The sequence below is a fragment of the Limanda limanda genome, chromosome 13 (assembly GCF_963576545.1).
Source record: "Limanda limanda chromosome 13, fLimLim1.1, whole genome shotgun sequence".
Lineage (NCBI taxonomy): Eukaryota > Metazoa > Chordata > Actinopteri > Pleuronectiformes > Pleuronectidae > Limanda > Limanda limanda.
This window is the reverse complement of record NC_083648.1, coordinates 9,308,084-9,335,442: the sequence shown is the minus strand read 5'-3', so window position 1 is coordinate 9,335,442 and position 27,359 is coordinate 9,308,084. Positions and strand designations below refer to the sequence as shown.

General features: G+C 43.0%; 1 protein-coding gene across 1 annotated transcript in view; it reads left to right on the top strand.

Moving 5' to 3' along the window:
• The window catches only part of b4galt2 (UDP-Gal:betaGlcNAc beta 1,4- galactosyltransferase, polypeptide 2), a 96,902-nt gene that overhangs the window by 57,152 nt on the left and 12,391 nt on the right, over positions 1-27,359 (top strand). Inside the window, exons 4-5 of the mRNA XM_061084828.1 lie at positions 19,251-19,438; positions 21,580-21,702. Coding sequence (XP_060940811.1) covers positions 19,251-19,438; positions 21,580-21,702 — 311 coding nt within the window. The remainder of the gene's footprint in view (positions 1-19,250; positions 19,439-21,579; positions 21,703-27,359) is intronic.

Here is a 27,359-nt window from a genome sequence, read left to right as displayed (position 1 = left end):
AAGTTTATTTACATCGCCACGGATGCTCCTCAGAGCCTTTTTCTGGCGGACAAATCCGCCGGTCAGTGACGGGTTATACTAGTGGTCATAGTTTCGGATCTCTTCTGCCAAGTGCTCTTCTATTTGGTTCATATTCGTTATTCCAGATGTTATCGGGCATGAACCGGAAATGCGACTCCGGAAATGATGTAGTTAGCAGACCAATCACAGCCTTGCTGGCTATGTGACGCTTGCGGAGCTTTGCCGTCTAGTTAGAAAAATTGGGAGACGCACGTAAGCACGTAAGAATGGATACATAAGTACTTAAGGGGCCTGGAAGGGCTCTTACACTTCCGGGCCTGTGAAAACGCAGAAGCATGCGCCGGCCTTTACCATTTGTTTCCACCTCAGTCTCCTGCACTGGCTTGGTATGCTGGTGCTAGCAGCTGGAGTTCAACCTCCAGCTGAGGCACTTGACTGATCGGTCCTCCAGGACGGTTCCGACAGACAAATGTGAACCATTTCATCCTCTCACGTGGAGTCGTTGCAGAAACACAGAACATTGAAGTACAGTGAGTCACTGCTGACGGCCCGGATGAGAGGGAAGGGCCACTCCCTTTACAACAGCATCACGTCACTCCAAGGCAGGAGAGATGTGCTCGCCTGTCATGGACTAAAATACATTTTGCTGTAGTGGTTCACGGTTCAGCAGACCTATTTAGGATTAAACCCTCCTGTGGGTTGATTATATTTCCATCCTGCTGTATGAATGTGCCTTGACAGTGTGTGTGTGTGTGTGGGGGGGGGGACAATGACACCTGCTCAATTGAACATGCACAGACACAACCGCCCTGCAATAATGACTTTGTGCCGAGACGGTGGCAGAGAAGTGTTAATTGAACGCGGTAGATAGTTTGATCGAATGCATTTGCTCCTCGTTTCCTGTTGTAGTTTGTCTCTATGATAAAAAAAAAATAAATAATGATTTTCATCTTTCATAATAGCATTTAGCCTGGAAATACTCCGAATGTGATGATCGTCAGTGTTTGTGTTTGTGCTGTACGCCTCCTGTGTTTGTCTTTCCGTCGGATTATGATGTTGTCTCAGCTGCGTTTTAAATTGTCAGTGTATCATTATAGACTTTGCAATCAAGCCTTAGTGCTCCAGTGTCGAACGGAATGAAACTGATGTGCAATTTCTGTGATTTATAAAGTGTAATCAGGGAGTTGTGTTCAAAACTCAAGAAATTCTGAGAAACTAGAGACTTTATATGTCAAGTAAGATCAAGTTATTGCTTTACTGAGCAGCACGTCGCTGAAAGAATAGGATGAGATAGTGCAGTAAATAATGTGCTCGTGGGAAAGTTGCATCAATGCCAACGGAAAGAGAAAAAGGAAAAACGTATACTTTGGCCAATTTCTTCACTTTTCCCTTGAGAAAACAGAAAGACAAAAAAAATACAGGAAATTTTCTAGGAGTGACTTGATTCTTCACAAATTGCAGGAGGAGAAGGAGGAGGTTTATTCAGCATCCTGTAGCTTCATAAAAAAACATTTGTCTACCTATTTATTACGTATAAAACAATATAAACACAGAGACAAACCAGCCATTTGTTGTGCGTACCACCAGGGTTTTGAAAATGCCTTGTGTCTTAGTTGAATTTCTCGAAGTAATCCCAGTAGGAATGACGACAGCATGTGGATATTGTCTTCAAATCCTTCAGCTGAGTGAAAGTGAAGCTGCGAGCCAATCGGATCATTGCATTACACAGAAGCATTGGAGATGGACGGCGGCGCCTCCTTAACCTTAATGACATGAGGTCCTCTTAAACATAGAGTGGTTTTGTTAACAGCTAGTGCCTTGATAATACCATTAGTGTAATAACCAGCTGAATTACATCACTTGAAATGACCTCACATGACATCCACACATTAGCTCCACAGGCCGTTTCAATTGATTTTAATATTTATTTCCTCTCATGTAAAACAGCCTCTGAACCAGTGGTTTCTCATCCCAGACGTCGTCCTTGAACCAACTCTCCTCTCAAACCCGGCTTCTCCTCCCTTTCAGCTCCGAGTCGAGTATATTCTACTCTCGATTCCCGTTTTATCGGAGTTGAAGTTGCCGCCGAAGCGCGTTTCAACCTCAGTCGCGTGTTCAAACCATCAAAACCTCTTTGAAGATTTAATTCCTCCGTCCGCTTCCGTCTTTGAACATCTGCTTCACCATCATGAAAAAACATCTTTAAGGAAATCTGGTCAATATTCTGTGATCATTTGTAGTAAAAGGATCTTTTAAACTGATGAAGCAATTAATTTTTACATCTACTGGTTATTTGCATTTCACAGGATGTGAAGTATAATCTCTCTCTCCCCCTCCCTTCTATCTCTCTCTCCCCCTCCCTTCTATCTCTATCCCTCATTTTGTTTGATCGTGTGCCAATCATAAAAGTTGATTTCCATCATCGCTGCCGTTAAATCGCTCGCTCTCTAAATCGGCAGATGATATAAGCTGATTATATAAGGTTGAAAATAAAAGTGTGGTAATTCTCTTGAGCACGCGGAAAAGCGGAAATTCAATTAAAGCAAATGTTGTAACTGCAGGGGGTGTTTTGAGGTTAGAATTGAGGTTGTGCGTGATTATTAAGTGACCTAGGTTGATATTTAGAGGGCACGAGGATTATATTACAAAGAGTCACCTGTAGAAAAAAACCTTGTGGCTGATAGACACCAGTTTTTACCCTGATGCATGTTTGACACATATATTATGATCATGTAATATTGTTATATCGCATGAATGTTTTGCTCTTCTGACATGTTTAGCAGAAAGTACAGTTCTACTTGAAACAACTTCTCTGTTTTGCAGGAGAAAAGCGTATGAGGTGTCGGAGTCGCTTTGATGTTGCTGTATTCAGACGCTCGGGTTGCGTCAGTAAAGATTTTGTATATTTTTCAGACAGTTATTCTTCCCCCAGCTTTATGCCAGGTGTAAAAACTAAAGAGGCTCTGGAGGAAGTATTTTTGAATTAAACCGCTAAAGTTTTTAGTGCTGCGAGTAATATTTGTCTCTCTCTTTTCCCTTTGTGTAATTGCTGGAACAAGTGTTTGTATATATATTTTTTTTTATAGTGGTCTTGGTTCTGATTTCTAGGAAGACACTCAAATCTGCAAGACCCTTCAGGCACAAAGACAAAGAATGTTTATTGTGCATGGGAATTGAATTACGAATAAAGCTTGAAGTTGTAAACGGTCCATTGCAGCATTTGAGACAGACTGGAGATATTTGTTGCTTTCCTGAGACATGAGAAAACCATATTTGGTAGAAGCCAGGAACGTGAGTGTTTTATAGGAGCAAACCAACCTCGTGCATGTGTTGGTTTGCTCTTGGTTCTTCGGTTTTCTCATTCAGTCCAAAGACATGCAGGTTAGATGAGGTGGAGGTGGTCTGTTTGTTTTTTGTAACTAAAAATCAGAGATTAAATATAACAGGAGTGATTTCAGTGTTTTCCGGCTGAAATTTGTTTGGCATTCTCTCAAAGATTCACTTCAAACCAAAGACTCGAAATAATAATTCTCTTTCTGAATCACAGAGATTTGAGAGCAACTGCTCATTACCCACATGGAGATGGTTTTTTTTGTGTCCAGATTCTGAACAGAGAATAATGACTTGTTCCTTGCTGTTCCCAGATAGTTTGTTTTTATCCAAATTCAATTGAAATCGATCACACAAATAAAAGCCTAGAGATACAAATAGCATGAGACACTAATTATTGTCCGGTGAGATGTGAGCCCCGGGGTTTCTAATTAGCACAATAAATTGATTTGCTTTTTGTATTCTTTATAATGAGGAAGGAATTTTTAATGTGTGCATATTATTTAAACGCCTCTTGTGTCCGATGAATATTTTAGCATATCTGTGTCACAACTGAATTCACAACATCATCTTTTATCTAAAAGACTATATAACTATTCTTATCCTTTTTCATTTAGGATTTTCTCCCCTAGTGTCAATGTTGTGGTTTCTGGTGTGTTATTACTCTTATTCTAAAATGATTGAAGCCTGCTCAGATTATTTTCACTGCATCATTCACAACACACACACACACACACACACACACACACACACACACACACACACACACACACACACACACACACACACACCATGCTGTGCAGTAAGCTGACTGGCCACATTCTGGGCTTATACAGACCCAATGGGGCTCTGTACCCTTGCAGAGCTCAGACTGAAAACTCCTCATCTCCGCTCACTCTCCTCTCTCAGCGCTGTGCTGGCTTATGACAAGGGCAAATCGTGGGCATATTCTTTTATTGGACGGCAGAACAACATGCCTCCATCCAGTTATGAGTCAAAGGTTGTGGCCTGTGATTCACTACAACACATCAAACCAGATTACGCCTCACCGCTTTCTTTTCACTCTAAATGCAACCGTCGTGTTTTCTGTAAATGTGAAAAGAAGCTTGTTAGTTCACTGTGAGTAAAGAAAGAATTCTGTACAGAGTGGAGCCACATGTCAAGGTTGAGTCCGAAGTCTGTTATGTCTGTAACGACGATGACATTTACCTCCACTCCACTCGAGGAGACTACACTTTCATTGCATCCTCCTTCTCAACTTATGCTATATGGTGATGAAGTGGACAATCAGCCTTGGCGGAGGTGTGTGTTCTTCAAGTGCCCTTTCCGGTTTGTACATTCAGCGCCAGGCGGTTAACCTTGAAACCCTTTGAGTGCTCTGATGAAATTCACATCACCTTGGTCCAGACTGAAATAGTTGTAGTAAAGTTCTGCTCAGACAGTCGTGGTCCCCAGAAGATGAAGCATACAGACTTTGGTGAATCTCTCTTTCTCTCGGTCCGCATCAAAATTTATCATGCACTTTCTTGTCTGGGGATTTTTCAAAAAATAAAGATGATTTGTTGAAGTTCAAAATATGTTTGTCCTACAAAAAGTACATCTCCAGCGAAGTTGTGGTATGAACCATTGGAGAGTTTCTCTGAGGATGGGACTTCAAAGACTAGAATAACACAAACTACAGTAGCTTTATACTCGTGTGTAATCTAAAATATTCATCGTCCAGCATGCATCCTCCACTCATAAGCAATACATAGCCGAGCAGTGTCCTCCGGCCAGGCTTACAGATCCGTACCAGAGAAGTCTTTTTAAGACGGAGGGCCTCAAGAATTCATCGAGAGTGATACAGCTCTTCTTACTGTGTGAATGTCCACGCTGCTGACCACAGTTATACATGGCGATGAATCATATGGACCAGCTTTAACATCCCAATAGATCACACGGCCTATCTCCCCGGAGAACAGCTACTGCACATTTGTTTTAAAAGTCTGATTTATGTCTCTGCTCCTCTTGAGGAGTTTATCTGCAATTCAGCGACGTGCAGCTTGTCAGCGACGTGAGTGGAAACCCTGGATCTGGAGGAGGAGAAGGAAACCAGCGTGCGATGAAGCTCCTGATGGCTGCGGTGACTTCAATTATTTTAATTAGGGCTGATTGGTATTCATATTACAGTGCGGTCATGTTACCAAGAAACCTTGACAACTCCCCGACTTCCCACGCTTCCTTCCTTTCACACCAACATACTAATTAATAAATCCTCTCAGGGCGGCTATCGGCTCTGATTAGATCTTCGTCGTTGTCCTTACACCCTCATGATGGAAAAACAGCCCGTGTAAGCTTGATTTAATTTTAAGTGCAGCGACTTGCACCGGCCTCAAGTTTAGAAACAAAATACTTAACTTAATTGTTTTTGAAAGATGTCAAAGGTTGGCTGAGACTTAGAAGCTGACGGGAATGACAAACAGTTTAAGTCTGTTAGACTGAAAACTGCAGCGAGGGACAAAGAAACGACTGCAATAAAAAATACATGTGATTTTCTGCAGTGTAATCAACGAGGCACAGACAGGACAAATGTATCTGATGAAGCATTGTTATTATTATCGTTGACAAATCTGTATTAGGGAAGTTTTAAGAGACAAAGGAAGAAGCAAAGAAGGATGGAAAAGAAATATGGAAAGCAGGTACTGAAAGAAATAGAGAGATATGAAAATATGATGTCAGGAAATAAGGCAAGAAGAAAGATAGGAAGTAAAAACATAGGAAACAATAGAAGGAAGCATTACATTACATGTCATTTAGCTGACGCTTTTGTCCAAAGCGACTTACATTTTTTTTAGTACACTCAACATTTATGAGGGGCCATTTTTAGGGGTTCAGTATCTTGCCAATGACACTTCGGCATGCAGATGGGGAAGAGTGGGGATTGAACCGACAAAGAAAGGAAAATAATTTGTAGAATATCTCTCTCTCTCACATAATGTAATTGCCATTTGGTGTTTATCTGTTTTGATTCCTTGTGTTTTTAGGAGTTCCTCACACTTGTCAGTAGAATCTAAAGAAAAAGGTTAAAACATGTTTCTCCTCATTCTCAGGTGAATCATATAGAATCACGTAGAGATGCCTGTAGTTTCTGAACAACTCCGAAAGCTCTTCCTATTATAACATTTCTTTCTCGTGTTTTACGGTTGTCTCTATGGAACTATTGGCTACACTGCCCCCCCATTCATGTCCCTATGCAAATCTAATGTTGAGCATGGATGTGCCTTATATCTAAAGGTGGTTCGACGTAATATAGGCGTAGTGACTAATGATCCTTTAGAGATCCATCCGCAGATACACTCAAACTCTAATTTCCTTTCTGTGTTCATCTGCATTGAACTGAGGGAAACTTTTGTGAATCAGGTGACGATGCTGCTGAAACTGTCAGGGAAAGAATCATGATGTCATTATTAGCTTGTCATCTTATTACATATACACACCATATATGAGGAATGACTCCAGCAAGATTGGGGAATAACTCATTGGTAATTTGCTTGAGTTCGAACTCACACGCACGCTCTTGCACACACACACACACACACACACACACACACACACACACGCAGGTCGAGCAATATCTCATAGTGATGGGGGGGAAATTGGAGACGGCTCCATCATTATTAGGGCGAGGCAGATGGTGTCCCATATTGGTCCTGATGGGAAACGGGCACGGATGAGTCATCTGACTATGGAGCTGTAGGTTTGACGTGCTGTGTGTAGCTGTGTGTTCGTTCAGAAACACAGAGAGGAGGCGGAACCAAGACGACACAGCAGAGGAGAGGCGGGATGTTACGGCTGATGATGCTGTCGTGATATCGAGATCTGGAAGAGACGCCCGTGTTCCAAGCGAATCGTAGAGATTCTGACATTTTCTTGACATTTACACTCAGTCTACCCTAATGACATGCTTCCACAGCATGTTGATAAACCCCCACAGCGATTTCCTACTAGATGGTTTTGCTGATTGGCTGCATTACTTCAGTTCTCCACCGTAGGGTCTCATTCAGGTGTTTGAGAAACAGTTCAATGGGAGCTAGCATCGCACTGGGGGAGGAACTGGTGCCAAAAATAGTCTTGATGTGAATGCTTTGAGGTTGAAAATGCAGGTACTACAGATTCAAGTGTTCAAAAAGCCTCTTTCTTCCAGCTTTAATGGCCTCGTCTCGGTTTTGATTGGCCAACGTTTCCTGCCGCTGCCCAAAAAATATTTCTGAATTATCCTGAATAATTCCTGGCTTTTCAAGTTTCCTTTATGATGTAGAAATAGTATGAATTGATGGTATAAGATTGTTTCTGTCCCATGGCCTACCTTTCCTTCTTCATGTGGCCGTAGTGCTGCCGTCACTTTCTTAAATATAACTTTGTTCATAATAAAACTCCAGGCTGCTCCATCTTGTCGGCATTCCCTTTTGTGGAAGGTGTTTTCTTTTCGGATGCTTTTTCTTTTTGGTATTTTTATCTGGACTTTTTATTGGCCGCTGTGAGCTCGGTGTGAGAAATGAGTCAGTGCTGCTCGGAGCCCGATGTCTAACACGGCAGCAGCAGCGGCGGCTTACTGTGCAGGAATATAGTTTCCAGCCGAGAGTGTTGGAGTTAGCGTGTGTTGGAGTGTCCTTGATGCTGGAGAGGTTAGATGTGAGGAGGCACGCTACGGCTGCTTTGCCAGATAGAGAGCGAGGGAACGAGAATCCTGTCTCTGCGGAGAGCAAACCCCTCTTTTGGGGTTTCATGGCATCACAGTTGTTGTTGTTGTTGTCACATCCAGAGCCCCATATGTCTGTGAGAGCAGGTCGGGTCAGAGAAACGAGCTCCACAGCCATCTGGCTCCACATTTATCAGAATGTCAGGTGGGTTGGATTCGCTGCCCTTCACCTCCCTGCCACTTCCCTTTGGCACGTCGGTCCCTCTGTCTGCACATGTCAGGTGGCTGTGTGTGTGTGTGTGTGTGTGTGTGTGTGTGTGTGTGTGTGTGTGTGTGCTGTATGAATTTGCTGTTTCTGAGTGACACATGCCGGCCACATCCTGCAGGGCAGCTCTAACCTTTCCTGTCATTTCATTCCTGGCAGCTACTCTGTCATTATCATGATCGTCACCTTTCTTTTTGTCTTTCTCTCTTCACCTCCCTTTTGTTTTTGTCCATCAGTCTCTCTCTCTCTCTCTGTCTCTCGCTCTCTCCATCCGTCTGTCTTCCTCTCTCTCTCTGACCCTCCTCCTCCTCTGTGGCTCACCGTGTCACGTTGATGCATCTGCCTCGATGCGAGTCACTCCTCTTTTCTCCTGCTCTCTCTGACGTGTGCTGTCATGTCAGCGTGCTGCTAACTGAACTCTGCTGTGTCACCCTGTGTTCCAGCACCACAGAGTCTGTTTTCATGCATCAGTTACATCCATCTCTGGCCAATCCACATGATGTCGGGACTTCGCAGCCGATATATTCAAGGTTTTTTGCAGCTTTTAAGGTCCCGAAAATACCCAGAATACTGAACGTGTGATGCTGATCTGTAGTGAAATGTGTAAGAAGCTGATGCAGCATATGCGATATCCGCAGAGAGTGGTGAACACGGTGACAGCCAGTAGCTGAAGGCCTTTTTATTTTCAGGTTGTTTATTCGTCTGTCCATTCTTGTGAATGCAATATTTCAAGAAGGCCTCAGGGGGATTTCTAAATATTTTGTTTGGTGGTGAAAGGACAAAGGTCTTCACAAAACAATTTGTTTGCCCAACAAACGCAATTTGTCAGGGATAACTTGAAGAAATTGATTTGTATTTACTGATTCGATTTTTTTTTTAGCTCATATTCTAGTGAATGTGATATATCAAGAACCCCCAGAGGGAGTTTCATTACATTTGACACAAACATTCACATGGTTTTTACGAATGTCCTGATTAGGATGAGAATAAAAAATGAAAAATATAATTTGTGCAGTTGTTCAAATATTGCAGAAATGAGACTTTCCCACATGGAATAAAATGTATTTAAACGCTATAATTATTTTCTGCTGCTGGTTTAATCTGGCTGCCCAATGAATCATGCTGGGATTTTAATTTCCAATGCCTTGTCAGCTTTGGGCCCCTTGAGAATATTTGGCCTTTTGGAAGAACCTTTCAAATCTGTATAACCGTTAATTAGGAATAAAACCATTACATTTAGAGTGTGTGTCAGACTATCATATAGAGGGCAGAACTATTGTGATTTCCTTAACTCCTTTTTCACATAGAATTAAATGTATCTCACATTTTGAGTCCTCCACACAATATCTCAGAGAGAGACTGAACTGTTCTGCAGCTTCACTTGTTATTTCCAGGGGGACGTCTCGGTCCAAATTCCTGCAATAAAGCACAAGTTCCTGTTTCCATTTGAGAGGTGTCCCGTTTTTTTATTTACCAACAACAAATTACTTGCTCTGTTGTTTTGGGCGCAGCGGCGGAGCACATCATCACCGGTTGTTGTGGTGTCGGTGTTGCCTTGATCTGGGTCTGTAGCGACAACACGGAGAGAGGAATAGTAATTGAATTGCCTGTCGTGGTCTGGCCTTTCGCTTTATGTGGGAGCTCCTCTGTGTCCAGACTGCCAGGAAGTCATTACAGCAAATTAGTTACTCTGGCCCCACGCCAACTCCGTCACACTCCTCACTCCTCGGTGCCAGGCTCTAAAGCTGCAGACAAGCTGCTGTGACTATGATTGAAGACTGTAAGGTTATGAATTAGATATACACAGACCAGCGTGTGTGCGTGCGTGCGTGCGTGCGTGCGTGCGTGCGTGCGTGCGTGTGTGTGTGTGTGTGTGTGTGTGCATGCTTGACTGCGGTATCTAATCAAGCTTTGATGAGCCTCCTGTTTCCCAGGTGGCCGGGGAATGAAGGGATCATCATCTTTTATTAAGAACGCATGGCCGAGTGCATTGAGTCACAAATGCTCATCGAGGCTCTAATGAACACAGCAGCTCTCCGTCCCCTTTTTTCGATCTCATGCACTCGCTCTTGCTTCAGCTCCGGCCGCTTATCAAGGCAAAGTTCTGATTTCACATGGTGGTGGCTGAGGAGGTGGAGGGGGTCAGCTTAACCAGAACGTCGGCGGTTCGATCCCCGGCTCCTCCAGCGCCTCGGGCAGGAAACCTATATTACCTCTGATGGCTGTGTCGTGGTTCTGTTTGAAAGGGTGAATGTGAAATGCAGTGTGCGGTGCTGTGAATGGTTGTTATAGAATTTAAAGCTGCTGGATCGTTTACATACGCTGTTTATTGTTAGCTTGTTAATTAAGCTCCGTGAGTCTGTGCTTTCCAGCGTTTTGAATGTTTTCAGCAGATGTGATTTGAAGCCAAGCTGCTGTGGAAAGGGGCGAAAATAGAGAAACATTTCAGAACATTGCAGCGAGTCGACCTTTGTGTTGACGGCCAGATTTACCACCTGGGGCAAGCATTTGTTATTAGGCCCCTGTATTGACCCCCCTCCACTGTACATGAACGTTTCACTATTTCCCCTGACGCCGTGGAACCAAGCGGCGCTGGAGCTCAAACAATGAGTGCGATTCTTGTTTTTCTCGATACAAAGGCAGACACGGACACAGTCATTAAAAGTGAATAAATAATGAGTTGTTAAGGGATGAAGGTAGAGAGAGGAGGCAGAGTGTGAGGTGGATGGAAGGAGTAGTTGGCCGGATGCTCTGGCGTGTTGTGGCAGGTGAGTGGGTGTGCGGCGTCATGAGAGGAGCGGCCTGGCAGGAGATCTGGCACCGGAGTCCAAAGGCACCGGAAATAACCAGCGAGCGGCAGGGGAGAGAACACAAGGAAATTAACAAGTGGACAGGGGACTGGATACCGCTGAGCAGGCGTGACAATCTGGCGATGATGGTACTTGAGCTGAGCTGGATGAGGTGTGAGGCAGGTGCAGAGAGATGAGCCAGGAGAGACACAGACAGGGGAGGAGACACATGTAGAAACACGGGTAAACACAATTAAGACAAAGAACCTCACTCAGTCACCTAATGATGGACAGAAAAATGAATTGGCATTTTCATTTTAAAGCAGAATTCAAAATTTCCTTGGTATCAGCTTCTAAAATCCAAACATCTCCGTATTTTTCTAGTATTCCACAGACTGTGCAATCTCTCATGTCAATCATGACGTCTCACCCTGTTTCTATAGAATCAAATAACTAATCTAACCAACTATTCAGGACAAGCATCGTTGGTCCATCTTTATATATAGTCTAGGGTCATAGACACCGTGGGGTTGATGCACCTGCCGTGGCTGGTTACAGTTGCTAAGCTATGACTGGACTTGGGAGAGGTCAGCTCATTTTTCTTCCTTGCACATGAGCTCACAAACACACACACACACACACACACACACACACACAAACACACAGGCACGTATTCGACTCGGTCTCCATTAGGAGAGATAAGGTGAAATCTCTCTATGTCTCCTGCTGTCTCGCTTCCCCTGCTCTGACCGGCCGGCCAGATGATAGGATGGGAAACCTCACCGCCGTCTGTCTGCAGGAGACTGATAAATCCCGTCACACAAACATGGACACTCAAAATTTGTGCACAGACCAACACACAGACCCACACAAACACACACACACATTGCATTCAAATGCACACACTGACTCTCTGTTTGGTGACAGTCAGTCAGGCAGAGTACAGGCTGGTCCTTAATCTGTCTCCATGGCAACTCTCCAGGTGTTCTGTGTGTTTGTGTATGTGTGTGTGTACGTGGTGACCACACTTTGTAGAAAGTTATATGCCGCGCCTCATCACACACACACACACACACACACACACACTCTTAGTGGGAGCAGCAATGGATTTATCTGGTGATGCTCAGATACGGCTGATAGGGTTAATTGGTTTTCATAGGGCATGTAGAGGGAGAGAGACACTGAGCAGATTCCTGCAGAGAGAACCGCCAGGCACAGAAAGAGCAGGAGGCACAAGAGGAGCAGAAGAAAAACAGGTGAAGCAAGTGCAGAGGAGGATTTACCTTCTACTTCCAGAGATGAGCCGGCTTCATAGAGTGAAATGTCTTGCTTTGCTTTGTTTTTATATTGTATATACAGGAGGGTTAGGGGTCAAATAGGCCCCCCACTCTGACAGCATGAATTCAGTCCACAATTAATCAAGTGTGGATGTAAAGGTTCTGAATTAGAGCCTGAGTGATGCATCGGCCCTTGTGCAAGAACATTTTTGGTCTGGTTTGGTCTTGTCCTTCAAAAGTTTCACTTAAGTCTGAACCGAATTACCAGGAGTGAAAGTTGTCTTCACCACCGAAAGGAAATCTAGTCCGATCTGGATCAACAGAACACAAATGCAACTATTTAACCAACATGTACACGTCTTTGCTTGGCTGCGAAAATGCTGAGAGTAAACGCTGATGAGGAAAAAGTTTCAAGAGCACATTTAGCTTTCAACAGATACTCGGTGGTTAGAGATTTGTTCACAGCTTTATCGTAGATTGTTAATTATCAATTTCATTAAAGTTGCTTAACTCCACGTGGATCAGATCTTATCACTAAAGGCTCCGATACAATCCTGAAGAGGGTCGGTTGCACCTTCTCTCATTATTTATCAATGTTTGTATCATTTTTCCCATCAGGATTGACTGCCACACACACACACATACACACGCACAAACATATACACAATGGTTGCACACAATACAGGCAGCTGCTGCCAACAACCACAACAAGGAGCATTACAACCCCAGTTTCCTGCTGTCAGTCACTGAGCCGCTGCAGTGGAGCCACTGGACACCTCGATGGCAGATGATGAGCCTTTTCCATTCAATTACCACTCCCATATTTTCCCAGACAAGAAGGCGGTGATTTATCTGAGCGGTTTTCCAGTCAGAGGTCTGAACTCCCAGCCGCTGCCCACGCTTCATCCCAGTTATCAACCATCTGCTCTGGGGCAAAAGTTGGTGTGTTCTTGAAAAGAGAGAATAGATTCATTCTAAAGCAAGTTGTAAGTAAAAGGACACACTTAAATAATATACTTATATACTATTAATAATAATATATTGTCTTTTCTATCATGATTTCCAGGCCACGCCAGACAAAAGCTTCTGCCAGTGTAATTTCATGTAAAAATAAATATCAGCGTTATTATTTATAAATGCCAGTTGCTGCATAATCAACTAGTCTGTGGTTTGTAGACTGTTGTCTGTATTGAATCAGTCGTGGCCCATTTAATTTGAAGAGAACCCCTACAGGGAGAGACGGCTCGGCGATGCAGGATCCGTCACTGTGATGTACCTGCTCAGGTTTTTAAATTAGTTGTGTGACAAATGCAGGCGAGCAGCTGGAGAGAGAAAGAAGCCACGCAGGAAACTCATCTGAAGGATGAGGTGTCGGATCTTTTCAAACATGTAGAGCTGGCGCCGTGAGAATGTCTCTCAAGATCATTTGATCTAATTATTACCACCGGTGAAGGTGTAATAATGTTTTCACTTTGGTCCCATATCAAGATGGTGTCTAGTTTTCATTATGTTTCCTCTTAATAACTGTGTGAGCCTCAAGAGGTCTTGGCTGAACTGAGGAAAACAATATTTGTGACACACACATAAGTTGTTGTCGTCTGTAAACTCATTTGCACAATGTTGAGAGTGCGCACACGCATACACATGCATGCTGCATTATGTCTAGCCTGATCAAAAATGAATGGAGCAGAAATGTCCTAGAAAGTCAAAAATATGCCTGTGAAATTGAAAATTAAGGAGCCAAAAAGTGTCCTCTGTTAAATTGAAGCACCCTCTCTCCACCGGGTCCACATCTAATTCCGAGATTTGTCAAATATTCGCACTTGAACAGCTTGACCAGTCCCTTTGGGCCCCTGTCGGCAAACTGTGGCCGAGCAGTTTGTTCCACTGCATTCTGGGTGAGAAGAAAATGGAGGCGGCTTTTGGTCTGGAAACAACAGCCTGAAGTAATAGAGAGGGAGAAAAGGAAAACTGCAGCTGGCAGCAGAGGGAAATGCAGAGTCCACAGAAAACACTGTGCCAACAAAATGAAATAACTCATGCTGAGGAAAAAACACCACAATAGAGTGGTTGGAATGAGTTTGAACACGGAGGAAGAATCTGTTCTCCTCTTCCATTCGGTGTCTTGTCAGGTTGTTGGATAAATTGTTTGATTCAAAGAAATACTGTAAAAACATGAATCTATATCAGAATTTCAATCGAGGCATCAGAAAAAGGATGTGCACGCTCATGACAGCCTGGAAACCGCTGTGTCCGTGTCGCTGAGATATCCCCACTACTTACAGTAAATGGCCTGTCAACTATAATGGGTGTCAGCTTGATGTCAACTCGCTTATGGCAGGAAGTGATTAGGAAAAGATGTAGAGCGTCATAAAGCCGAGACGCCCCAGAGGTTCACACACAGATGTCTTATTAGAACAATAAACAATGACCAGAATATTGCTTCATGAGGTAAGGGGCTCGAAAAGAGACACTTGTGCTCATCTGCTGCAAGACAGCAACACGACAGAGGATCTGTTGTCTCTGACTTACACTGATACAGAAATTAGACTGTGTAATATAATCGGAGGTAGAAAGATTTCGTAAAACATTTATAAATTCTATAAATGATGTTAGATCCATACAAAGACGGGCGATTTGCAGATATACGATTCAATTATTAGGTGCAACACTGAATTAGATTCTATCTGCAGCACTAGTTGGCGGGGGGGGGCCAGGGTGATAAGGGTTGATGAGGTGTTTGTGAGAGAGAGCGAGAGAGCAGCAGCACCGCGACGAGCACTGGTGCAAAAAGGATTTTAAATCTTTTATGTTATAATGATAAGTGTCAATACATCCTCGGATGATTATGAAACGGTGACAGGACAAATTAGACTGAGGCGGGCCACCAGAGTCTAAGTGATGAATGTAATGAATACTTACAGGAGTGGAACCGAGACTCGGAGGCGTATTTAAAAGTTCAAACAAAGGCAGTTTATTGCAGAGTCTGTGATGTGCATCCCAATCGCTGGAGCGCGGCGATTGCAAAATACAGGAAAACTGAGCCCGGGCGAGCAATGGAGTGAAGCAGGCGTTGCTCCGATACCTCAGTCAACCCAGCCAAGGGGTGAGGTGCTGAGCGTGGAAGGCAAACCACAGATCACCACTATGGACCTGAAGCACACGGAAAACAAAGGATTAGACAGAGCGGCACCAAACAAGAGGAAGATACTGAGAACCGACTGAGCTGATCGTAGTGTTTCTACAACCAGGTGAAGTGTGGAGAGAAGGATGAGGATTTAAATAGTGCAGGCGCGGGATGAATTGATGAGAAGATGGAAAGAAACATGAGACACCACTGAACTGTAACACCAATACAACAGAAGTCCCGTATTTAACCATGCATCCACACCACTCATCCTATGCGGGTTGTGAAGGGGCCGACGTCTCGCTCTGTCACATCCCATCAGTGTTTCTACTTCTAGATTCAGATCAGAGGACCATGGAGGCCTCGGAAGTTCACTTAAATCGCCGGCATGTCCCCTAAAACCAGTTTGAGAGACGACTTCTGCTTTGTGTTCATTATCACGCTGGAAGGAGCCATTAGAAGAAGGTAAATTGGGGCCATAAAGAGACGCACATGGGCAGCAGCAACACTCAGATAAGCCGCGGCATTCAAACCAGGATTGATTGGTATTAAGTGGCCTAAAGTGTTGCCAGAGAAATCATTCCCCACATCATTACACCAGCAGCAGCAGCAGCAGCCTGGACTGTTGACACCCGGCTCGTTGGGTCCATGGATTCATGCTGTTGATAACAGATTCTGACCCGACCATCTGCGGCCTCAGCACAAATCCACATTCATCCGATCAGGCTACGTTTTTGCCCACTGCGGCGAAACTCTGCGTGGTCGTCTGTTCCATCCCATCTGCCTCAAAGTTTGAGTTTGTTGTGCCTTTTCAAATTCTTTCCTGAACACAACACTAGAGACGTGTGGTTGCACTAGTTGCCGTATTCTCTCTGTCGAGCTTCAACCCGTCTTTCATCAACGAGACAGAACTGGCACTCACAGGATGTTTTTTTTGTCACCATTCTGACTTCACATGTTGTTGTAGCTGTTGTGCATGGAAATCCCAGGAGATCGTCAAATTCCTAAATACACACAACAGCCTGTCTGGCACCAACGGTCATTCCATCGCCTCACTCACTGACATCACGTGTTTCACCACATTCTGATTTCACGCTCCGCTCTGCTGCCACATGATTGGTCCAATAGATAATCGCATGAATAAGTGTTCCTAATTCTTCACTCCCTCTTGATTGTGAACACGTGGGGAGAAAACATAAGAGACACCTCAGATTTTAATGTTCTGGACAATCATTTCACCCTTGGATGCATTAGAATTCAAATTTGGAAAATTCTGTTATATATCATGATATTATGGGTTGGAAATTTGGTATTAAATCATTGTTTTTGCCAGTGTGGATTTAGAAGTTGAGCTCTTTACGGCCTTGTACTACACATATTTTGTCGAACAGATATGTTCCCCTCTGTCCAGACAATCTTGGTTTAAATAAAACATTTGTGGAAAAAGAGAGCTGCTACAAATCGTGTTAAACCTCATGACAGAATATTGTAATGTTAAATCTAGAATGTTTTTGTAGATTTGGCCTGCATCAGTGATGTTTCACTCCCCTCACCCCCCATGATGCTGCTCCAACCTACTGAACCCAGCGTTATTTAAAAAAAGGGTAGAAGCTGATATTTGAGGCCCGGTGGATTCGTGACAATAGATTTCTTTGTTACCTGCACAGGGGATTACGCTCTCAAATCTCAGGTATTAGCGGGTTTACCAGAGGGATTACACATTGTACTTGATTCACGGTCACTCTGAACTGATAATGCACCAGTATGGAAGCAAGTGTGAATGAAAAAAGGAAAGGAAAAGTGTCCTGAACAGAAAAATGAGCAGCAGATGCATTAATTATCATGGAGATTCTCTTGTGCTGTCAAGAATGAGTGCTTTTCTCTAATGGCCTATAGGAATATGTGACTGCGGCAAATCTGTAACAGTAGTTCGCTTTTCTTGTCTCGTACTGGAGATACTGATGAATTCTTCCAACTGGGAAGTCCTTTTCTATGATGTGAGAAATGAAGCTCCGCACTGGGACCCAGTCTCATTACCATAAACGTGTAATCTTGTCATGTGGGGCCCCCTCACATCTTACACACTCTGCCAATAGGACTTAACTGGGCTACACCAGTCAGATTCTCATGAAACTATAATAGTCATGATAATTCAGAAAGCTCATTACCCAGAGTAAACAGTCCGACTCTTTGCAGCTGAACCGAGGCTGTGTATTGTGAGGGTATATCAGGAGCTGTAACATGCACAGATTACATTGAATGAATGGAAGTTTTTCTTTTTGTGTCACAAGGAAAGCAAAGCTGACAATGATAAAGGGAAAAACGTGACATCAGCCAATGATGAAAACCTCAAAAGATAAATAGCAATTTTCAATCAGATGTTTTCAATTTTAATGTTGGTGTGCCTCACATATTTGTTGGTAGTTGTTCTGCTTCAATTTAAATGTTTCTCTCGATGAGATATCGTTTCATCAAATGTGCCGAAGCCGTTAATTAAAACATAGCAGTCATTTCATGTTTTGTCTTTGTTGCTTGATTCTTAAATTTATAATCTGATATGTGACAAATCACACAAATAAATGTTATTATAAATTGATAAACTGATTATTTTAATACTATATTATGATTTTCACATTTTTGAAAAATACTCCGTTGGCCACGGTCAGGTCAATAACCAGCGGCTGACGATATAGTTATTCCGGTGGGTGCATGTAAGTGTATGTATGTGTGAGTGTGTGTGTGAGTGTGTGCCATGCATCAATATCAGCAAAATGCAAGATAGAAGAATACAAAATATTTTTTTAGATCGGAAATATTTTGGCTTTGAATCAGACACAACCGTGAAGCTGGAGGACCCAAGTGAAGAAACCTGTCACACAGTGCAAAGAGGAACTCAGTGACCCAACTGTCGGGCTTCAGCTGAGACATTAGCTGATACTATGATGATTGAACTCTCTGAGGGACTTGAGGCTATTTGTACCTGAACAAATGGAGTAGTTGAACCATTAGTGATCGAAGTTATTCCCTGAGGAGAGACATCCTTACGACTGTCTGTTAGCACCAGGCTCTGCGAGTGCAAAGGCTCTGGGCACCGGACACCATATCACTGCCTCTCTATCCCCCTCCTGGGCTTCATCAGTGTCACTGAAGTTGGAATGAATTCAGAAAATATTCAGGGAGAATCAACTGTGATTATGTGACAGAAAGGTTCCTCCCAAAGAGAGTCGGGTCACACCGTCTCTCTGCAGCTCGACAAGGACTCCAACACCAGGCTGTTGCACAAGAACGCCCGCAAAAAGAGATATACAGTACACAAACGTTATTGAATTTATAATGTGCTGCTTGGGAAGACTCCATTTATCTTTAGCCAAAGTGTTGAACCCGGGCCATGCACCGGCTGAAAAATAGATGCAGCTCACTGCTGCGGTCAGCTCTCTGGAGGTCAATACACAACACATCAGCTCATACTGCATGCAGAGATAAACACACAGCAGCACTACACACACACATTTCTACATTAAGTACAAACTACTACATTTTCATGCCTTTTTACCAGTGATCGCCAGTGGCTGGAGACCTCATGTTCAGGGCTTGAACGTCCTTATATCCCATTCTTGTGAACACAACATCTCAAGAACGCCACATGCGAATTAGATGCAAGGAAGAACTGATTAATATTTGGTGCTCGAGCTCTTATATCAGCTCTCCTCATCTATATGTAAACAATGAAATCATGATCTTTCTTGTGTTTTTTTACCTGCAGTTGGGTGAGGAAACTTTCAACCGTGCCAAGCTGTTGAACGTGGGCTACACGGAGACCCTGAAGGAGGCCGAGTACGACTGCTTCATCTTCAGCGACGTGGACCTGATCCCGATGGACGACCGCAACCTCTACCACTGCTACGACCAGCCGAGGCACTTTGCCATCGCCATGGACAAGTTTGGCTTCAGGTGAGGTGACAGCGTTCGACTCGGCTTGCCCCTTATTAAGTTTGGCACCCACCATCTTAAAGCAACACCGTACAACTTGTTCTCCCTTGAAACAACAGCTTTAAAAGGATTTGTATAATACACTGACTTGGACTAGGGAGAATGGTGCAGTTTACATTTCCAAGCTTAAAGGATGTGTTTGCTGATTGGCTCTCCACCTCCTTGCCTGTTCAAATCATTACTGTAGATCCCTTTCACACTTTACCACACTTAGTTTGTAAAATGGAAATGTATCAAATTTAAATATGCAACTGGCTTCCCAACTCAACATTTAAGAAATGGCCCCCCAGTCTTTGTTGTGACAGGCAGTTGACAGAGCAGTATTTAATTTGACTAAACCGTATTATACTTTGAAATCCTTGTCTGTGGCGTAAATTGGCATGAAAATGCATCACAGTCCACTGCTGCCAATTCTGATTTGGTCATATTTCAGTAGTCCTAACAAGAGCAGATGACACAAAGCGTAACTAACGAGTTTGGACTACAGAGGTGAAAAGACCCTTATTAACTCTGAAGTGAAGTGTGTGTGTAGCAGGTTGGAGCCAAGACAATTTGTCACGGCTTAGTTTGCAATGTGCATGTTTTGTTGTTAAATTAATCGATGCGGAAAAAGAGAGAACAGAAAGTCTATTAATTGATATATATATATATATATGTCCATAAGCACACACACACACACACACACACTTACACATTCATATACATAAAGACACACTTCACCATATTGTTGCTGGGAAAAGTTGTGCAGAAACATACGGTCTCATTAATTTCTTCTTGTCAGGAAGCTGCCATACATTTGACAACACATTGTACCAAACAGACACACACACACACACACACACACACACACACACACACACACACACACACACACACACACACACACACACACACACACACACACACACACACACACACACACACACACACACACACACACACACACACACACACACACACACACACACACACCCTCAGGTTCGTCTCCAGTTGGTTCACTAACTCTCCCAGCTGACGTCTCTCCCGCTCCACTAGTCTCACAACTGTTGAGGGAAGAATAAATATCAAAATATTATTATGTGAATATTATATGGTGGATACTTTCTCAAAGAGGACCCTGACCCTCTCCCATTATTTTATTATTCTTTATCACCATCTCTCGTCCCTCATGTTCATTTTAGTTTTCCTTCCTTTCTGTATTTGATCTCCTCTACTCCTCTCTTTTATATCTCGTTCCTCTTATTATGAGTTCATTCTCCTCTCAAATCTATTGTCTGATTTGTTTTCTCAACTTACTCATCAAGGGGTACTTAAGTACTTAAATTAATTTAAACGCGAGTCATTAAAGACTGCAGAGGAAAGTTTTACAGGTTCATTTATGATGATTGATAAAGTTATGATTTGATGTGTTGAGACTAATGTGGCTCCGTGTTCCGGAGAACACAACCTGGATGGAGACTGTGTTTGTCTTTTGTCTGCTATGGTCAATGTTTATGTTTACCTGGTCATTTTATGTGTCATAAGTGGATTTTTTATGGTTATTGATTATACACTTAATGTAAAACTGCACCCAGAAGAAACATTCAGAGAAGAACTGGACTAAAACATTTAAAGAGGTTTTCTAGTTTAGGATTTCACTCTAAGGCCGTTTCAGATACAAAATGAAAAAGGCACCGCTGTGCCCTCAAACCCATTCATTTCAATGACCTGCGCCCTACAAGGACAGTCACGTGTGTCCAATAGAAACAAAGCTTCCAGCCTGCCAGATAATGCACAATGGAAGAAAAGCGGATAGTGTGTGTCTGTAGGCTCTGAATGTTATTACACGAGTCAACTTTGAATATTGAGACCTCAGGAGGAATGGAAACAGTTTTAACCTGCTTGTCGTAGGTGGAGGGAAAATGTACAAACAAAAAGACAGAACCTCTCATGGTATTTAATCAATTGCGATCAAAGGTAGAATTAATTAAGAAAAGAAAATGCAGTTCTTTTATTCAATTATAATAATATATGATCATTTGTCCTCAACTGCTCCCTTATAACTTGTCCCCCCTCTCTCCCTCCATCCATCCCATCCCTCCTTCCTTCCCCCCCCTTTGCAGGCTGCCGTACGCAGGCTACTTTGGAGGAGTTTCCGGCCTCAGTAAAAAACAGTTCCTGAAGATCAACGGCTTCCCCAACGAGTACTGGGGCTGGGGAGGGGAGGACGACGACATTTACAACAGGTAAGAGTGGAAACATGAGCTAACAGATTTCTCCATTAAGGCGGTAAAGTTGGAAAAACCAAAAAACTAAACTAGACACTTGTCAAAAGCAGCATTTCCCAGTGAATACAGCTCACAGAATATTTAATATGATACCTTCTGTCGGGCCGTGTTCCATGATAAAGCTGGAAAACACATCATCATTATATAGCTTCAAGTAGAGTCTGTTTACGTGGGGAAATCAGGTCCCTGAACTGTAAGTGACGCTGACGTTCTTCGTGTGGGGAGGTGATTTAGTATAATTGCTCAGAGAAGGAGAATGACTCGCAAATAAATTAACCATTTGAAGCGTTTGAGTCGGCTTTGAATGACTCGCTCGACTTTGCTATAATGATATTACTCTGGAAGTGTGCCAGCACCCGACCTGGGAGAACACTGCCTGCATGACGGGAAGAGGGAAAGATGACTTCAGACCGTTAAATGCATTTCAGAGTCATTACTTTACTTTATCGTTTCTTCTATGATGTTTGTCTGGATTGAAGATTGTTTAATTTTCTGGTGGACTTATCCTCCGACTATTAAACAAATGACTGCAACAATGCACAGTCATTCAGCTGTGCCATGGAAAAGCATGTAAATACAGCAGCTATAGATTGTATATAAACATGTACAAGGACTCCAGGTGTGGAGAGTGAAGCCAACACAGAAGGGCCGGAAACTTGCATTCTCTTGAATGACCACCGGAGGCCGACTCCATTGGTTGTAAAAATAAGTACGTTTCTATAGAGGTTTGAGGAAATTACATTTTCCAAATGAGTTTCAAGAATCTTCTTTAATACAGAATGAGGTTCATTTTGTTAGATATGGTCACTTCTGTCAAATATGGTTACTTCTAGTTTCTAAATACCAGGATGATGATGGAAGTGGATTTTTCTCAGTTCCATTTATATTCATTGATATTCGCTGATTATATCAAATTCCAAAATTGCATAAAGATTTTCAGGATTGAAGAAATTAGTTTTGAAAGTAAATGTATCTCAGTCACATGAACCGATGAATTATTATTCAGAGACTGAGGCCTGACTGGATCAATTTTGAGTGCACACACTCAGCTACACACACTCAAGCAGGACAAAATGCGACCTCCATCTTTGTATTCTATCTCTTTTATTCACTTTCAGTTATTCTCTGTGTGTGTCCCGCTGTCACTCTCACACTGTGAAGCTTATCTTCCTCCTCTCAGTGTAATAGCAATATAAGAAAAAGTTAAACTGTACAACACGGGGAAAAACAACATTTGAAAATTGCTGCTTTTGAGAATGGACTGTCAACACAGTATTCAGGAGAGATTACACTTGTTTGGCAGCGTCGGGAAAGATACGATCGGAAAGATCTGTGTGTAGCAGTCGTGTTTCGTGTGTGTGTGTGTGTGTGCGTGTGTGTGAGAGCAATTACGTGCCAGATAAAGTTAAACCTCATCTTTTCATTTGGGTGATGGCTGCGCTCGGCCATTAGATGCTGAGAGTTTCCCTCAAGATACTTCCTCCTCTCCGACTGCCATGAAATGTGAAGTGACACACAGGAACATCATTAAAATCCCAGTATTAAAAGAAAAAAATCAAATTTACCATAACTTTCAAAATTCCTCCTCAGACAGAAACTGTAGATATCAAAGGAGACACTTGAATAAATAAGCTTCTTTGTGGTATTTACCTTCCGTTTTAATATTTTAAACTTAAAGACAGTGTAATAGAACTTTTACTTAACATCAACAACAACAGGATGATGGCAAATTTTATGAATCTTTTAAGATTTTTCATTTTGTCTACTGTCGATTGCTTTGATAATATAAGTGAGGAAATCGGTGGAGTGGAGGTTTAAAACGTCTTGAATCTGATCATTTGAATGCGTCACCTTCAAAACTTTAATTGCTATAAATATCTCCGTGCTGATACGATTGAAAGATTAGCAATGATGACATTCTGCAAATGGAATACACTGTGATATATTTATGGGTTTGATTTATTAATGCATTATCTGTTTACAACATTATTATTATTAATTTAACAACTCTCTAATGGATGTTTCTGATTCCCAGACGATGAATTCTAACGACTCGGGTGATGTCATTATGTCTCATCTAGTTCCACCATTAGAGTTGATATCTGTGGTTGTAAGTAAATTGTCTCAGCAACTCTTAGATGGAATCGCCATATAATTTGATGGACATTCATTTCCCCTTCAGGATCGATTGTGAGGTTTTATCATCTCTTAACCTCCTCTATAGAACATCGTCTGGTCCAGTACTTTGCTTTATGGGCAAACACTTGCAGAACTATGAGCGTTAACGTTTCTTTTTAGTTTAGTGCTCCTTGGCAACATGCTAGCTTGCCCCCGAGGCCACGAACTTGTGTGATCTGTAGCTGAAAGAGTTCAGACCATTGGGCTCCAGTAGAGAGCAGAGAGGAGCTCGGAGTCTCCAGCTGAGTGAACTTACACTTGAGTCGGCTCCGTCTCTCAGGACCTGGTGAAATGACCAGAGGAGAAGAGAGCAGGAGCCGAGAGATAAAAGAGCCGCGGTTGAGATCACAGTGAATTGGCTCCCGTGAAATCTGCCCTCTGTTGTTAAAAGGCACCAGGGTCACAGGTTTGAACCCTGCGTCCAGCCTGATGTCCAGAAGCCTCCCTGAACCTGAAGTTGAACCCCCCCATCTAATGACTTTTCTGATAACCTCTCAAGAAAAAAGGAGCATCAACTATATCGCTCTTTCATACTCCACCAAAGCACCCGCTCCCTGCAACCCTCCGTGCCTCTGCGTGCTTCCCACTCTTGCTCCCTCCCCTCCAGCGATTTCCCTTTTTATGCTGGTTTTGATGCCACAGACCATGACATGGCCACTGCCTGAAATGGGTCCTGCTAGCTTACTGGCCGCCCGAGGGGACGAGCTGTTCCCGCTGCCCGGGCCTGCGGTGGAGAGGACACATTCCACTTAGATGACTCCCACTGCCACTTACCCATGACCCATTCCCCGTCTAAATCTAAAACGATATTAAAGAGAGCGTAGAGGAGAGGGGAAGGCTTTTCTTCCTCGCTCTGTTCTCACCTCCCTGAACACGCAGTAGCCTTGGGTAGAGGCTGCACCCCCCCCCCCCCCCCCAGGGCTTCCCCCGCTGACTAGCCTTCCACGCACACTCCCTTCTGTCCTCGCCCTCCTCCCACTAGCCCTCCCAGCAGTGGCTTCCAACATAAGCCTGAGCCAGCATCATGCACACACGCAGCCACAAGGACGGCACATGTTCCCACGACGCCTCGACAGTGATGTACGTGTCAGGATATTTTCTGTATTAACACTTGCATGTCAAGCCCTTGACAAACACGTTTTAGTTTTATAGATGTATCTGCCAGAAACCCAGAGATCCTTGTTATTGTATTAATAAACTAATGAATATGGATTCCTTCATTCAAATAGAACAAACCTATTTTTGTCCCCCAGACTCCAGCTAAGTCTAGAACATCCAGTTCATCCTAAGAGATGATATATGATGACTCCACGTCTGCTAGCTAGACACTTTATATTCATTCTTTCTCGACATCTCTGACCTATATAATCTGTTACGTAATAGGAATGTATAGGCTTTACATGCCAGATGAAGGAATTCTAACAGATTATATAAATGAAACTTGAGCAGAGACTCAGGAGGTGACCTTTGAAGTGTCAGCGCTTATCAGTTAAACTTTCTATATGGAAAAATAGAGACGAAAAATGTGAAAACTTTATTTAATTTTCCCCTTTTCATATAGAAATTTTAGTGTTACATGGTCCCACAATCCCCTTACATTGTTTTCCCACGATATTTTTAATATTGATAATTGCAGATTGATGCTTCTTCTTCTTCTTCTTCTTCTTCTTCTTCTTCTTCTTCTTCTTCTTCTTCTTCTTCTTCTTCTTCTTCTTCTTCTTCTTCTTCTTCTTCTTCTTCTTCTTCTTCTTCTTTTGGTCTATTGATGGGTGGCAACTAACATCAAGGTGCATCACCACCATACTGCTGCACTTATCTCTCCCTTTGTATTTTATTGATGGTTTAACTCTTGTGAAATGACTCTCTTAGTTTCTCTTTATTTAAAACGTGAACCCAATACACTGCTTGGCTTGTAGCTGTAGAGTTGTACTCACACATTCTTCATTTCGCTCATAACACAACGGAGTGCCAAGCTGCCTGGTCCTTTCTCGGAAATATTCTTGCAGCTAATGTTCCAGAAATCATGAGGAGAATTTTGCAGAAAATTGGCTGGAATTACAGCGATCATAAAACACAGCATATTTGTGCAAGAGACCATAAGTTTAGCCCTTGAATTTATACTCCCTACCAAAATTCTTCCCCCCAGTTTCCCCTCTGGGTCTCTGTACTTTTCTGATCTATATATTTTATTAGCTTCTCAGGCTGATTTAGAGGTGGTAGCTTATCAACCTTACATCGCTGCTCAGATCTCTGACAAATCATTTCCTTTAATTAATTTAGATTGGCGACTACATTATTAAATATCGCTACTTGGAAAGTGTGCAATCTTTGATTTTGTGTAAAAAAAGACAACACGCAGAAGGTTCCGAATCTTCCCTCTCTCTCCTATTCACTCCCACATGCAGCACTTTTCCATTACTTTCTCTCTGCTGTGCATCCTTCAACCCACAAAACCTCCTCTTCCTCCTCCTCCTCCCCCTCGTCCTCTCTCATCTCATTTGTGGAGGAAGAGGGAACCGAGGCAGGACGTCAGACTTAACTCCCAATTTTCCTTCACTCCATTGCTCTAATGCAATTAACTCCACTGGTGGGAACGAGAGAGGAGAGCCTGAGAAATTCCTGATTAATTCAATCAAGTAGATCCTCGGTGTGTGTGTGGGGGTGTTTGTGGGAGTGTGTGTGTGTTTGTCTGGACCACTTACCCAGAAGACACACAAACACATGCAAACACATGCAGTCCTTCTTTGCCTTAGGCTGCAAATAAAACTTTTCATGGTGGATCATATAATCAGGCAGAGATTTCTCCAAGGAGAGAGAAGCGCTGGACTCTTCACTCTGCTTCACAAGATTAGGAGCTTTTCAAACGGACAAGGTGCTGCTGTTAGTTACGCTGTTTTAACTATGAATGGATTCACTCCCCACTGCCCTTATATAGAGCCTTTAATAACCAGGGTAACAGCTCAAACATGATGGATGTTGTCTCTCATTGTATGTAGATCTTCACACTTATGTAGGTTTGTTTTTAATTAGTTTTATAGCTATAGATATGTTAGCTTAATAGTGGGATAGTGGGATAGTGGGAGGAAGTGGAGAAGCTTCTTTATGTGCAGTCTGGACAGACATTGGTGAAAAGTGTAACTTTACTGGTTAGCGCAGGCGGACAACCTTGTTTTAGAAATATATGTATCAGTCAGAGGCTGTTGCTTTACTCTTACTGTGGCACAAATGTTCTTACTGATCCAGTCTTTGGAAAAACAGTGTTCTCCGTTTTATTTTCTCCACCAAAGCTCTCGTAATTTCCACCTGTCTCCTCAAAAAAGTGCACAGAGGCCCCCCCCGACTGCGAGGAGTTTTACAGCCGCCAGCCACCCGCTGTGTTTCTGTGGAGGTGGCTGTCGAATGGTTCGGCTCAGGAGACACTGAAGAATCCCATCCGG